At 36.1% G+C, this 16,581-nt stretch overlaps 1 protein-coding gene across 10 annotated transcripts in view; it reads right to left on the reverse strand.

Annotated features, from left to right (window-relative positions):
- LOC137237948 (zinc finger C2HC domain-containing protein 1C) overlaps window positions 1–15,702 on the reverse strand; it is a 43,072-nt gene extending 27,370 nt beyond the window's left edge. The window contains exons 1-2 of one of the 10 annotated variants that reach the window (XM_067762373.1): window positions 15,563–15,702; window positions 2,413–3,189 (exon numbers count right to left, since the gene is read on the reverse strand). In XM_067762373.1, the coding sequence (XP_067618474.1) occupies window positions 2,413–2,454 (42 nt within the window). In that variant the 5' untranslated portion in view covers window positions 2,455–3,189; window positions 15,563–15,702. The other 9 variants (XM_067762368.1, XM_067762374.1, XM_067762371.1 and 6 more) reach the window with 9 other exon arrangements.
- Between the last annotated feature and the right edge of the window lie 879 nt (window positions 15,703–16,581).

The following is a 16,581-nucleotide window of genomic DNA, read 5'->3' on the forward strand; positions in this document are numbered from 1 at the left end:
CGAAGCATTTTCTCCAAGACAGACAACCGGAAGTGCACAAGCGGAAATAATCTGAGAACCGTGCGCTAAAATTTTGTGAACGGCCGGAGACATTAGATACCACGGATACTTTTCCAAATACAGAAGGGCAGCTTTTTCACAGAATAGTTGAAATTTTGAAGCATTAACATTATATTCACAGGAAATTGTTATTAAAATTGTATGAAAATGTTTAAGGACTTTTTTTATCAAAGTCTAATATTGACGCAAACAAGTCGCATTTCGAAAACGCTCTCCTAGCCGTGTTACCATCATTGGAACTTCCACTTCCGTTTTGTTTCGGCTTGTCGACGTGCAGTCCCATTTCTTCCCATAATCTCTTTTGAATTTTTGTTTGACGTTCTTTCACCATAGCCTTATCATTTGATTCTCTTACTTGCCATTTATTTACCCCAATCCTATAAGATATTTTCAGCACAAACTCCAGAAAACGGATCCACGCATGAAGGGGGCTCACGCCATACTGCAGACTTCCAGGCCTTGGTTTGAAACATTCGGAATTCAGGTCAGTAGTTATTATAAATTCCGTGGGCTTTGCTCCACATATCGGACACGATTGACAGGAATTAGTCCCCGTCAATATATTCAAGACTTTTCCATCAATTAAAGTCATGTGCAGTTCAAACTCGGCAGTAATAATTCTCTTTATAAAGCACGCAAATGGTTGCAAGTCTTCAATTTGTGTATCCAAATTAGCCTTTTCTTTTAAAATATGTTCCGTTGTTTCTTTGGCAAATTCTATTTTAAGTGGCCTGCAAAACCTGATAGATTTCGGAGAACGGTCAATCCAAATTATTCGGCCAGTAGGATCGAGTAACTGTAATTGTATTACCGTTGCGACAAACAAAGATTGATTAAGCGATTTCGGTTCTTCTTCTAAGAAGCTCTGTTTATATATGCTTTCTCCAGTCGAACCGTCAAAACCAAAGCTGGCTATTAGTTTCACATTCCTAATATCCGGAAATTGATCAAAAATGTCCTGTTGCATTGTAATTATGCGCACAACAGTATGATTCAAAAGATTTTGTAATGATACATAAGCGACAGTTTCCGAGACATGAATTCCAGAAGGTCTGCATTTTACTTTAGCTTCAATCAATTAGCTTATAACTCGGATATATATCACAATTTTCACTTTTATTTAGAAGTCTCGTGTTGTTATATGTTTTTTTTAGTTAAACCATTTTTAAAAAGGCCAAAGCTTCATTAGGAGTTATGGGAATGAGCTCTTGATACTCAAGCTTCTTTCTAACCTCAATAAATTTGCTAGGTGTAGTCAATGTCTCCTTTAACACAAGTGCCACGTCGTTACGTTTTGACTTCCTAGCTCCCATAGCATCTGCGTGGGTAAGCATATCTGTATTTTGCTCATGTTTTGTCAAAAGCTCAGCAGCTAATTTTCTTTTTAATCTAGTACCGCCTTCAGAATATGTCAAGGAGGGGCGTCCCACCTTACTAGACTTCACACAATCTTTTTCTCCAATTTTTATTACCATATGCCGAGAATACCACTTCTGATGTTTACTTTTGAATCGTTCAATATCTCCCTTGAATTTTTTAAAACCGTAAACCTGTCGGTTGCCAACCATCAGCATGGCTTTCGAAAATACCACAGCACCGTCATATCGCTAAATGCCATTTATACATAAAAAATTAGCAAATAAATTATGTTTTGAACCCAGAATCCCAACTTTAGAACATAACTCATGGCGACAGACCTGTCAAACCTTTTTACATGATCTATCTTGGAAAGTAAGTGTCGGTCTGTCCCCTCCTAGTTGAAAAGGTTGGCCCCGAACCTTGTGTTAATCTAAAGACAACAAATTAATCTAATATCTAAATGCTTTTAATTAATTCTTATGAGCTGCAAGATCAAGAAGAGTTTAGCCTTCCACCTAATCTCAATAATTTGACGGCAAACTATTTGAATGATCGCCTGGAATCGGTCCAGTTTAGAAATGCAACATCCAAGCAGAGACAAATTAAACAGGGGGCACCTGCATAAGCTTCTTTCCCTCTCATCGGTTGGTACGGTTTACACACTGAAGACTTCATGCAAAAAAAAAAAAAAAACCCAAGCAAATATACTGGACTAAGGAGCTGGATCTTCTTAGGGCGCGGAAGTTAGTAAAACTTTTTGAAGACGGCTCGTGTCGTCCTCCTACAAAGGGCGAGAAAGATCAATCAGGTATCAGGTATATCCTACCACAAATATAACAGGCTCATTACTCTAACATGATTCCGTCTTTAAAAACTTGTGAGGCTCATAGATATGCAAACATAATTTAAGCCCTTTATAAACTTAAAAATGCAAAAATTACATATATACATTAATTTAAAATATAATTAGTTGGAATATCATCGTGCACTCACCTGCATCTGCGTCAGCCTTGAATTGGCTGATTGTGACGCCATCACCAAATATGAATTACTACTTCACACTGAACCACAATTGTCTGAAGCGGCGATACAAAAACCCAGCTAAGACAACGACAATGACAACACCGACAAAAGTTGCGACTAAGACCGTGGCTGCGACTATTATATGTTGGTGTTTTTCTAAGCTGTTGAAGTCGCAGCTACAGCTTCTAAATTGACTACTTGTTGTTCCTGTTTTATTCTTCTCTAAGCCGCGCCCGTGTCTGCTTTTTCAGCGGTACGCGCGTGCTAAAAAAATCTTGCCGTCTCCGTTCGTATGAAGGAAATGTGTGGGCTACTATGTAAGCAGCAATGACAACAAAAGTTTGCTGGTAGCGCTGGCAGCGTATATAACTAACGTGTTTATTTTATAAGTTCGCGTCCCACAACAATTCGTTTGCACTGATGATTTAAATGTTAAACAGCTGTGATGTTGGCGGTAGACTTGTGTCTCCCCGCTGGCGTGTGCTTTTGTTGGGGGCTTGGTGACGTGTCGTTAAGAATGATTCACACTTGTTACTTATCTGTGCACTTTTGGACTTTTTTTTTTTTTGTGTGTGCGGTTAACGTGTTTGGTTTGTGAGCGTTCTTCAAGCTTTGATTTGCTTGAGGTTTATGAAATATTTTCTCGCTAGCTCTTTGATTTCTCTCTTGCGATATCAAATCACTATTGTCACTCTAAAGATAACAGCTTTTTATTTTTGGTTCAACCTCTGATGATGCGATCGTAGACTAAGGAGTTTGAAAATGTTAACAATGTGCCAAATAATCACTTAATCAACAGAAACAAAAGTTTGCCAATTAGTCTTCGTAGGGATTATGAAATAATCCGTTATGATTGATTATAAGTTGAAGACAAACACTGCGCTACACGAAGTAGTGAGAATAATGATTTAGTCAATTAATTTTTTTCTCTTTCGCAATTTAATTTTTATTCTGTAAATTTGCAGATTTTCTTTTTGTTACTTTTAGTGAATGCTTAGTTAATTGACTTTCAAAGTTTCTAAAAATAAAATATAAAAATTGCTGCTTTACTCAAAAACAATTAATTATAAAATATTTCTTACTAATAAAAAAAGTACAGAGCTACTAAATATTAATTATTATTTGTCTTGATTACCACCCGGACTCTGATTAATTTAAGTCAAATAAGTGCACATTTAATGGAAATATATAAATTGCAGAGAGAGCAAATGATTATTGATTAAATTGATATCAGTATTTGAATAAAGCTTTACTTTTATTCGATTAATCGAGTGAGGTGAATGTTTTCGATTACATGATTAATTAAAATTTTGACTAAATAAACTAGAATATTAATTAGATTCAAAAATGATTGAAAGTTCGAATTTTGTTAAGATGCTCGTATATAAAGTTGGTTTGTAAAAAAATATATATGTATATATGACCTGGAATCATCAAACGACCATATTGTGCGAAAACAAGTTTTAGAGAAAAACACGTTTAAAGATTTGAATTGTAGTGTAGGGGTGTACTCAGCACCATTGGAAAGAGCGTTAAATTTCCTATAAGAATCACTCAAAATGTGAAAAAGGGTATTTTCGCACAATATGGTCGTTTGATGATTCCAGGTCACATATACCAAATAATAAAATAAAAGCGGCATTCTCTCTGTCCAGATTCTATATAAAGCGTAGAAAGTTTTCCATTTTACCATCAAACCTTTTTACACGCAACAACTACAAGGCGTTGTATGGAAAATAATCAACACCTGGTACTGCATTCGCCTTGATAACTTCCAAGCAAAGCCTTCATACAGCAAGATGTCAATTAATTCAAACCAATGCTTATGTTCTTTGGATTTGACATTCTCCTGCACGGCGAATTGGTTGAATTCGCTTTGCCGCCACCCTGGTATTTATTTATTATTTAAAGTAGACGACAAACTACGGTCGACTGCATAATATAAAAGATATATAAATATACAACTCAAAAGTTAAAATTTAAGATATATCGAGATTTCAAAAATGATATATTACAAAAAAAGATATATTATTGAACATTACAGTTTAATTTCAGAATACAATAATAAGAAATATGAGCAGAACTATGATCTTATACCGAGATCTTATACTGGCGGAATGCATCAGATTCCGCTCAGCATGATTTCGGTATGCAGTGGATTCCAGTCTTGCTGTTGGAATGCAACAAGATTCCAATCAGCATGTCATGGGAATCCAGCAGTGCTAAGAGTAGTGTAATGAAGATACGCCATCACAAGGCACAAAAAAGTAACATGACTTGTGTTGTTGGAATGCACCGTATTCCAATCAGCTCGATGCTTGACCCATAAGATTATACTGCCGGGATGCATACGATTCCGGTCAGTGACTCATTAAAAACATGTTTTTAACGTTGTTGGAATGCACCATATTCCAATCAACACAGTACTGTCTTGTTCCTTCTTAATGATAAATGTTGATATATGTTCCTCCATCCTTATACGAGATCGTGCCTGTTTTTTACGGAAGAAATAAATGCCGACAAATTAAATTAGCTTGTATCTCTTGGATTGGAACAAGTGCAGAATACATACATTTGTCAAAAAAAAAAAAAAAATAATAATCGAGCTTAATAGAGATTTTTATGCTGATTCCAACGTTATATTTCTTTTTTGGTGCAAATGAAAGGTTTAGGGGTAATTCCATGTCAACAGGCGAAATTATGAATTTTTCAAATCAAAATATCTCCGAAATTAGTGGATGGGTTTAAAAAATTAAAAAATCGAAAAATAACTTATAAAAATACCTTTCATCTGATGTATACATATCTTTAACTTTTCTAGTCTTTATTTACCAAAAATTTGAAAAAGCTCTTTTTTGCATTCGTGAACGAGCTGATATTACCTTATAACTCTTATGTTTATTGTTATGTTAGCCGATCCAACACCGGCTGCGCCATGCACAGTAATTCTGCATAGAACACCTTTCTACATAGGCGGCCTTCGGCCACGTTTATAAAAATAACCCTGGGATACGCCATGCCAAGTCCGGGCGTGTGGTATAACCGTGGCGGTAGGCCGAAGGCCGCCTATGCAGAAAGGTGTTCTACGCATGCATGGCGCAGCCGGGGTTGGATCGGCTAACATAACAATAAACATAAGAGTTATAAGGTAATATCGGCTCGTTCACGAATGCAAAATTTTAAATATTTTACCTTTGACGTATATTTTAGCAATAAAAAATTAGCAATGTTATACATTATGTATTTTTGCAATTAATTAATACAATGCATAAACCCATACATACATAAATAACATCATATATATACTTACATCGATAAAAATAATTAAACTCATATGACACCTTCTTTGTTTTTCGCCCCTAAATAACCAAGTTATACCTTCTAATATAAAGATATATATACCAAATTAAAGGTAATGAAATTATCTTCAACACGATAGTATTAAAGTATTTTGTCAATAACACATTTTTTCGACTTATTATTCGATTTATGATAAGTTAGCAATCATTTTCCAATAAAAACATAATTTTATTATAGAAATTTCTTCTAAATATAGATGCTTTATATATCAAAGAAAACCTTGTTTTATTACCTATCTAAAGACATTACAATTTTCAAGATTGACTCAATAGTTTCAAAGATATTTTTTTTTTTTAATGTAAAATTTACCTTTTGACGTGGAATTACCTCTATAGTTATTATTTGCACCAAACAAAAATTATAAGGTTGATCTCACCATAAGTACCACTACCGATACTCATATCAATTTTTTTAATTTGACAAATGTATGTATTCTGTACTTAAGCCCTTAGATTAGATAGGCAAGTATTGCATTACGTATAGCGGCAAAAGTACATTCAAGACTGATACAGCTATACAAGTCATTGTAGTGCGCGCACCAGATGGATTCGCCTAGCACAATATGCTTACTTTAGTTACCTAATAACTTTTCTTAATTAAATTTAATAAAAATAAGCCAAAATTGGCAAAGGAAATAACTGCGTTCAAGGCAAATTCAATCCAAAGTCCCAATTGTCAAATTAACCCACCATTAAGTAAAAGTAGCGCAATTATTGTTTTTTGTATTGTTGCGCTTGCGCACATCCCACGCAAGCCAAAAACCAAATAACCTCTATAAATAATTCGTTTCTATGGGTATTTTAATTGTAATTAAAAAAATTATTCACGGTCAATTTACCAAAAATTGCTTAAAGCAAGAGATATTAAAAGTACACGAATTTAAAACGCTTTTCTTTATTCACAAGTCATACGTCATCTGCGCACTTACATGCATTTATTCACACTTCAACTTCAAATATGTATGTAGAGATGTAGAGACACGTAAAATTTTAATATTTTGCATACATGTATGTTTTTTTTTTTTTTTTTTTGATTTATAAACACGGCAAAAAAATGCGAAGAAAAATTAATGAAATGAATACACAAAAAAATAAATATAATAAATAATTGACAGATCTTTAAGGTTTTTTGTTGTAATGCGTTTATGAAATTGAAGTATTTCGTTTCAAGTTTTGATATGATGGTTATGCACAGTGGGCTTTATTTTGCCTTATAGCAATATAACGTAATAAGATTTGCGGAGAATAAGCGAACAAAGTGTTTAATGCAAGAAATGATTCCAAAACCATTGACATCGTTCATTTAACCGTTTGATCAGGAGAAACGACTTTAAGCAAAGAGAGTAAATTAATTTTTTTAAATATTTGCTTTAAGTTATCTCATTCCTTAACAAACACATATTTCTGTTATATTCTCGAAATAATGCCACGCCATCGTTCAAGAAAAGGCCAACTTAGGCCGAGTTTCATCTTCTCGATTAGCCAGATAACGAAGATAATATTGAGCATGGCTGGACATTGTGGAAAGTTTGTCACGAACTAAGCCAGCCGTCATAACATTTCTATATTCTGCGTGCCGTACAACGTAGCGTCCAAGATGATGGTCGATGAATTTGTTCGGTGAAGATCTACGCTTAATGAAGCAGCAGCCGATCCCTCTCGTATTCTGAGCACTGACACTAAGGGAAACGGGAATTGAATTGATTAAAAAAATTGCTTGCCTGTCACCTTTTTGCATGTCACATCCGTGTGCAGCAAACTTACTTACTTACTTACTTAATTGGCGCTTAACCGTCTAAACGGTTATGGCCGTCCAACAAGGCGCGCCAGTCGCTCCTTCGCTCCGCCAACCGGCGCCAATTGGTCACACCAAGGGAGTTTAAATCGTTTTCCACCTGGTCCTTCCAACGGAGTGGGGGCCGCCCTCTACCTCTGCTTCCATAGGCGGGTTCCGATAGAAACACTTTCTTGGCCGGAGCATCATCTTTTATTCGCATAACATGGCCTAGCCAGCGCAGCCGCTGCGTTTTAATTCGCTGGGCTATGTTGATGTCTGCGTATAGCTCGTACAGCTCATCATTAAATCTTCTTCGTTACTCGCCATCGCCAACGCGTAGAGGTCCATAAATCTTTCGAAGAACTTTTCTCTCGAACACTCCCAAAGCCGCTTCATCTGCTGTTGTCATGGTCCATGCTTCTGCCCCATATAGCAGGACGGGTACGATAAGTGACTTGTAGAGTATGATTTTCGTTCGCCGAGAGAGGACTTTACTTTTCAATTGCCTACCTAGTCCAAAGTAGCATTTATTGGCAAGATTGATTCTTCGCTGGATTTCAGTGCTGATGTTGTTGCTAGTGTTGATGCTGGTTCCCAAATAAACGAAGAATTTTACTATTTCGAAATTATGGCTGCCAACAGTAGCGTGGTTGCCAAGGCGCATATGCGCTGACTCTTTGCTCGATGACAGCAGGTACTTCGTTTTGTCCTCATTCAACATCAAACCCATCTTTACCGCTTCTTTTTCCAGCTTGGAGTAAGCAGAACTAACAGCGCGGGTGTTTAGGCCGATGATATCAAGGTCATCAGCATATGCCAGTAATTGCACGCTTTTATAGAATATTTTTCCAGTGCGGTTAAGTTCTGCAGCTAGTATAATTTTCTCCAGCATCAAATTAAAGAAATCGCACGATAGGGGGTCACCCTGTCTGAAACCTCGTTTAGTTTCGAACGGCTCGGAGAGGACCTTCCCAATTCTGACTGAGCTGATGGTGTTGCTCAACGTCATTTTGCACAGCCGTATAAGCCCGCAGCAAACACTTTTCAAAATAAGTGCAGAATTGTTACGCAGCTAGATTTCAAACACCCATAACCCAAAGGTCAGTGCTAGTTTAAGATTTAGGCTAGGTTGAACTGGCTGGTCAATAAAGACCTCACATAGACTTAATGTGTCCATAGTGTTACCAGAATTTGTTTGACGACCAAACGGAAGAACCCCAATCAGGTGCCAGGAGATAGGCAAATACTAGCAGTTTCCTGGGACCCAGCTTAATTGCCGCCCCTAATAGCTGGGGCCTTGACCTGCGAGCGTAGGACACGAACACATTTCTTCCTGCAGCTCACACTTCCTGCACTTGCTGTTACTGACGAGGCCTGACTTATAGGCATGTGACGCCAAAAGGCAGTGTTCATTCAGTAAGCCCATCGTGAGCCTTAAGACTTATCTCTTCCACTTTTTGAGTCTATTATCGTAGGCTTTGCAAATGCAATTTTTCAACCCTGCGCTTTTTCCACGCCTTTCCTGCTTGATGGGTCATATGCAACTCCTGTCTCCTTTTGATTTCTCCCAAGCGGATTGGGACGTCTATCGTCGACTCAGCGAGTGTTGCACCCTCCTTTGCCAACTCACCCGCCTTTTCGTTACCTTAGTTTAAGATCTAACTTGGCGACCCCTTTGTTATGTTTTCACTCTAGTCCAGCCAAATACTTCCTCTTTAAGAGGATTCAACCCAACGTCAATTATTGTACTCACCTACTTACTTTTCTTTTCAAGACTTCACTTGATTGCTTCCACATCCACAGCAAACGCTAAAAGTTTAACCTCTCTAACTCTAAGCTCTATTAGTATGTTATTTAATACTTATTTGTAATGAGTCATAATATAATTGAGATATAGTATGCTTGCTGGCTTTCGCTACTACTATTTCTCTTTTAACAAGTAAGAAGGAAATCTCATTTACTGTTGAGTTGTCCTTCACTATCGCGTTATTAAACGTGTCATTCACAACCAGATACTTCTCCTCTAATCAGATTTTTATAAAGTGCGCTCTTCGTCTCGGTGGAATGTGTATACGTATGATCCCAAATAAATGGAAGGGGTCGGGTCTGCTGTTTACTGTGTAGATCCAGAAATAAGTAGATTTTGCAGGCTTGTCAGATTCCTGTAGTGTCTTTAAGGTGGAAATTATAGCCGTGAAGAAAGCAGCAGACATTCTGGAGGAAGCGTGCTTAAGCTGCAGTCGCGTCAATATATATACTGATAGTTACACGGCGATTATGGCAATAATCTCACACAGTACTTCATCAAGAAGTGTTCCGGAATACAAAGAAACATTAGAAAAATTTCGCTCAGGCCGGACCACGCATCTATACTGGGTTTCCGGTCATAAGAGAATAGAAAGTAACGAAAAGGCCGATAAGTTGGTAAAGGAGGGTGCAACACTCACTGAAACGACGAGATACGACCCAATCCGTTTGGGAGAAATAAAAAGGAATGATCCATAAATGATCCATCAAGCAGGAAAGGCAAAATTACTAAGATCATGTGCAAAGCCTACGACATTATACTCACAAAGTGGCTCATATCCCTGAAGATAGAAGACTGGGCATACTAACTGGAGACTGCCTTCTGGCGTCTCTTGCTTATAAGTTAGACCTCGTCGGTAACAGCGGATGTAGGAATAAACGGTTTAGAACTTTCTGTGATTGTATCCTGCGCTCCACATGTCAAGCCTTAGTTAGTTATTAGGAGCGCCAGAGTCGCCAGATCCCGAGGCAGCAATTAATCAAGGTCCTAGACAACTGTTAGTATTCGTAAAGAGAACGGGGTTATTCTATAACATAAGTCCTGGTACATGATTGGGTCTCTTCCGTTTGGTCGTCAAACAAATTCTGGTAACATTATAGGCGCATTCAGAATTTGTGAGGTCTTTATTCACCGACCAGTTTAACCTAACCTAACCTCCCCGAACTCATAGTAAGCTTCTGAAACGACGTCAAGAATTGACAGACAATTGACAAATAACAAATGACAATTTTTGTATCAGGATTTTGTACTCATTCACAATGCGTATGCCTCTTTCATCCAAAAAGTTGCATATTTCTGCACGACACTTCTTGAATGGCAGTCGTTGAAAGCCCCAATGAGATATAGCCTAATAACAAAAATATTGTTTACCCATCGTGGTAAGAATATTTCTTTGCTCCAAGACGTCCGTTATGAGTTTTCTATTTCTTACTGCAGTTGTTGTATTTACATAGAAATGTTATTGAGTGTCCTGCAGGGGTAACTCAAAGTAGCAGGAGTGGTCAGGTTATGGCGTTTTTATAGTAATTGGACGACACATAGTAGAAGCTCATCTCCAGTGCTCCACCTTTTACTGACAAAAAGACCTTTAACTGTCTACATACACACACACACACATTTGCACGTAGTATAAGCATGCACTGTTGTGACTAGGTGAGTTTGTTGGCTTTAGCTCACGTCCTATATAGTACTATAGATATTAGGGTAGCACTTATGTGTGTTCATGAGCAGGAAAATAATTCGTAATTCAGTTCTTAAGTTCTTAAGTTCTTCAAAAAGAATATAGTCTTTAAGCATTTAGGCAGCTTACAACAGTGTCATATCCATTGCAACGTCTTACGTTTTAAGTTATTTTCACGGTTTCAAATATAAACTTTGTTTAAAAGACAGAAATACTCTCTCAATGAGGTGATAAAATGTATAAGGTGATAATAAATTATAAAATTTAAGGAACAATGAACGTAAGTATATCCTTGAGACATAGTTTACATACAACTGGATTATCCCCATTTTCGTACCTAACTCCTAAGCTTTAATTGTATAACTAGATTTCATATTTCCCGTAAATGTTTCCCCTCGCTAATCGATAAATATAAACAAGGTTTAGATATGCGTATTTTTTCATAGAAAAATTTCCACCTCTCTAATTGGAAGCACAAAATAAAAGAGAAACGTGAAAATTTGACAGAAAATGATCTAGTTCACAGGGATGGAACCAAGGGGAATTCAGTACCAGGTGTTGTTATCCCAACAGCTGATTGCTTCTTCTTGATTATTTTCCATACAACGCCTTGTACAACAATGTCAGTTAATCGAAATCAATGAACATTTTCTTATGACTTGACATTCTTCTGCACGGCGAATTGGTTGAATTCGCTTTGCCACCACCTGGTATGGATTCGCCTTGGAGGGAACATATGCAAACGGGTAGATCTTTTGACAGTTTATTATAGATTATGGCATGTGTAAACGTAGTCTAAGAGTATTGGCAAGTAATCATATTTTCATATATGGATGAAGAAACAAGAAATAGCCACAAAATAAAACACCCTAATGTATATGCAAATTGTATATGCTATGTAAGTATAATGAATGTAGAGAATGATATCAGAGTATCACACAGGACGTGACCGCATTTATTGTGAATATTGTGTGCTATGTAAGAATGAAAGCTTTGCGGTGGATTATAATTCTCTTGAGTTTGCCGAAAGCCCTAAAACTGCTCAGCAAATAGCACTGGTCTAAGAGTGCAAGTTTGAGAGGAGACAGCCCGCAACCAATGTTGCGATCGAAAAACAAAGTATGAAAGTTTAACAAAATATATGAATTTCACGTAAGGTAATTTAATTTATTCGGATCTCTGTATGTTAAGGTCCGTTTTCTCAAGTTTATCTTAAATGGTAAATCTGTCTGATAAAATCATTCACAAAATTTGCGTTTATAACGAAGATAAATTTAAAGCTCTGAAGGTAGCAGATTAAAAGGGAACTGGCCGTTTTTCTTGCTTTTTTTTCTATTTTTTATAGGTAGGATCTGTATTAGCAAAAAACATTTTAATCTTTTCTGCCAGAATTGAAATTATTATTTGAAATATTTCTTTATTTTCTAATGAATATATTTAATATTAGTCCATATCAGTTTGATTAATTCGCTTCAACGAAAGAAACTTATTTGTAGACGAGTGTAATTTTAAATTGCCCGATTGCCAAGTATTACCACCTGTTTAAAAGAATACACAAACACATACCTGTATATACAAAACTATGCGACGCGATTACGTGTCCTTCTATTTGGAGAAAAGTATGATAGTAAGTATTAGAGAAGGTGTGATGACATTCCAACAACTTTCGAAAGTGTCAGCTACATACCTAGATGTATACATATGTAGCAAGTCCGTCGATAGGAACATTCACAGTTGCCGGTCAAACTACTTTCTATGATAATTCTAGTAAGAACTTTTCATTTTACATGTACAATAATGGACTTTATTTTTAGTAGATGTTTGTTACAAAAGTGGTAAATTTCGAACTACATCAACTTCCGCTCTGAAGCTTGCAGCAATGCTGAAAGGCCTTCTCATGAAAGAACTACTGGCGATTTCCTGACATGCATTTCCAGTCACAAAACATACGTGAAGAGTAAAAGCTCCAAACCACTGACCTCGCTATAACTATCGCAGAAGATATTGACACCGGACATCTTAAACCATATCACGGCAGCTATGTCCTTCTGGGGACCTCTATGAAATCGCATTGTTGTTAGAGCGAGCTAGGGCTCATGCAATTTAACGCTTATTAATGACTCTTATTATGACACACCACGACATTTAACAGTCATCTCTGCTAATAGATCGCAGGAATCAGGACTTGGCCACGCAAAAAGTCTATTCGAAATTCGGAATGGCCATTCTGCAGCATTAAATTACAATTACACATAACCGTTCCGGTTGAGAAAACAGATGACTTCATTGCAACAGATCAACGCACCTAAGTGAAAAAAGTCTGTCAAAGCCGGCTTGTCCAACTCGAAATAGGTTCTATTACAGCCCTCGTTGAAAAGCAAAAGTTTTCCTTCTCTAGATCGAAGCCAAAACAGTTTGCTAAACCAATATTGAGATCGGTGTGACTGCGAAATTTACACTGAAGAAAGATACCAAAACCGGAATCAGAACACTTTGAACCGAAGAAAAATATCAAATGAAACACTTTTTCAAACCAATACGAAATGAGTCCGAAATAAGATTTTTATGACAAATCTATCAAATCAAACTTTTCTAAAGCAAAACCAAAAACGAGAGCGATATTAATTTTGAACAAAAATATTAAAACAGAAACCAAACCGAAATAAATACGAAACAAATTTTCGAGAAAAATACCGTAAACGGATCGAAACTCTTTTTAAAGCCAAAGAATTTATCAAAACATATTTGAAACCAATTTTGAAAAAGAGCTTCAAAAACGAAATAGGACACTTTACCAAACCGAATCCGAATTTAATTTCGAAACCAAATTGAAACATTTTCTTAAACTGTAAAGAGACTGAAACTAATTTTGGAAAGAGTTTCAAAACGGAAATCTAAACACTTAAATTAACGACTTTTTGCAAAACAGAAAATAGTTTTGAAGAAAATTTACAAAAACTTAAATGAAAAACGTTGCAAAGCCGAAGCCGAAGCCAGGAACCAAAAATAACTTTAAAGAAAAATAACAAAATCGAAAATGGATCATCATCATTGATTGTGAACCTATTTCGTTCCTTGCAAAAAAGCCGCAACCAATAGTATTAATTTTTGTTCCGCCGCTGTATAGTTATTAAATATGTATACTTTCCCAACTCAAGACAATAACAATAACCGCAAAAAAAGATTTATGCAAACGATTGACGGTTCAACTGTCTGAAGCAAATGCGATATTCAAAGATACATTAACAAGATATTCGAACAAATATAAGTATGTATGTAGATATCAACAATAACACTGGTCAACAGTGAAAAATTTTCCAGACTTATTTTAGTCGTTTTAAGTCAATTTAAGAGTGCTGATTACGAAAAAATGATTTGTTTTTTTTCTAACAGCCCTAGTTTTTAATTTTCGTATAGGTGTTAAATTCTTACAAAAATGAAAATTTTTAAATACTTCATTTTAATGATTTACTGCGTATCAGCACAAAATTGCCTTTTATAAGACTTTCTTGCCTGTGGGTCTTGTTCAAGATCCCGACAAAGACTCCAGCAGTAATCGGCCATCATATGCGTGTCCCATCTTCCTTGGTATCGCTCATCCATAACACGAATATCCTAGTGAAACAGAAACTATCTTCATCATTCAAACAACGTCGTCTTTTTGTGGCGATTGTTAGAATCAGAATTAATTCTATTAATTTTAAAATAAAAGTCACGAAAAAATTTGGGTATATTATAAGAAAACACAATAAATACTTTTAGTCAAAGCCAATACGAACGAACAGTAATTGAAAATGGCAAAAGCGAAGCACGCAAACTTCAATTTCATTTTCATTTTAAAATATTTGTTTTTGTATTTGTTGTGTATTTGTTGTTTAATTTAACGAAAGTTTAAGAACAAAAACAAAATAATATCGATCACTTTCGCTGAGTCCTTCTTATTGACATTCTTGTAGATTTTTTTAATTTTCGTTAAATGAAAGAACAAATACACAACAAATACAAAAACCAATAGTTTAAAATTAAAGAACAAAGGCAAATAATAAGTGAAGTATTAAAAAAAATTAGGTTTGCTTTTGTAAATTTTTGCATTTTTTGTTTTTGCACTTTTTTCTCCTGTGGGTTAAGTTTTCGGGTATCTCGAAAACTAGAGCTGTTACCAAAAAGTAAAATGATTTATGAAATCAGCATACAAAACTACATCTAATGTGATAAAAATTTCCGTGGAAAATTTTGAAAAGTGGAAATTTGTTCCGCAGTGTAATAATAGCTATAATAAATTCAATAAAAAATGAAGATGAGGCAAAACCAAACACAGCCATTCACTCACCACTCACCATATGTGGCTGCATTTGTTAATTGTCTTCAAATATTGACCGCTTCTAAATCTCTTGAAACACAAATTTAAGCTAATCATATGCGAATCTATAATTAGTAACTAATTTTATTTGTTTAAATTAATTTATTTAAAAATTTTTACTTTTACTTTACTTTACTTTTTGTGCTTTTATTTCTTGTCCGACTTTTTTGTGGTTAATCAGCGCAGCGCGACACGTCGTGCCTCACCAAGTGTTTTGGTTTTCACGCTCGAGCTAAATTCGTTTGTCGTAACTTTACTGTTTGCTTAGGAGTTCGTATAAAGACTGTCGAGAGTAATAATTGCAAAAAGATTTCTAACCGATTGTCTATAGCCATTTCAGACGTTCATCAGCGCTAAGTTTTACTCTGTCCAGCCGGCTGCCAGCCGCTGCTCAATGCTTACACATACACGCCATCATATGATTGACTCCAACAATGACGCCAACATAAGCTAAACTTGCTTCAAGCATTTACTTACATACTTAAAAGTTTGCCCACTTTGCCGGTTTGCGATGAGCGCGTATCCCTCGCTCTGCACAGTCACCATAATTCTACATCGCGTGAGTGTGAGGCAAGCCCTATAGCAGTTGGAATGAAAATAAAAAAAAAAATCAAAATTAAAACACACAACAAAGAAGCGTAAGTTGTGGTGATATTTGGAAGTATATAACCAGTTGGTAGTTTGATTAAGAACTCTCCTATCTAAAGCAAAAACAGTTTTAGGGCGGTACAACTTCCAAAACTGTTGTGAATAATTCTTTTTCTTGTAATTTTGATGTGATTGGCGATGAACCGCTGAAGCAAATGTATCACACTCAGTATAGCAAGAAAGAGCTTGGAAAGATATAAATCAAGATCTATACTGAGATCCCGGTCATTTGGGAATAGATGAGAAAGATAAGGCGGTTGAGCTATTAAGCCTTTGAAGTCTGTACCATAGACGTATCAATCATACTGGGAAAGAAATAACCGAGGCTAAAGTTGCACATGACGAACCTTATGGTGTTAGTTACTCTCATAACATAAAATAGGTAACTGTGGGCTACTGGACACTGCCAGCTGGTGTCGCATTTTTATAAACTAAGCCTCCTCGATGACAGATGTGGCAAATGCGGGTTGCAAAAGGAATCGATTAAGCACTTACTGTATTCGTGTC

This window comes from Eurosta solidaginis, chromosome 1 (assembly GCF_040869045.1).
Source record: "Eurosta solidaginis isolate ZX-2024a chromosome 1, ASM4086904v1, whole genome shotgun sequence".
Taxonomy (NCBI): domain Eukaryota; kingdom Metazoa; phylum Arthropoda; class Insecta; order Diptera; family Tephritidae; genus Eurosta; species Eurosta solidaginis.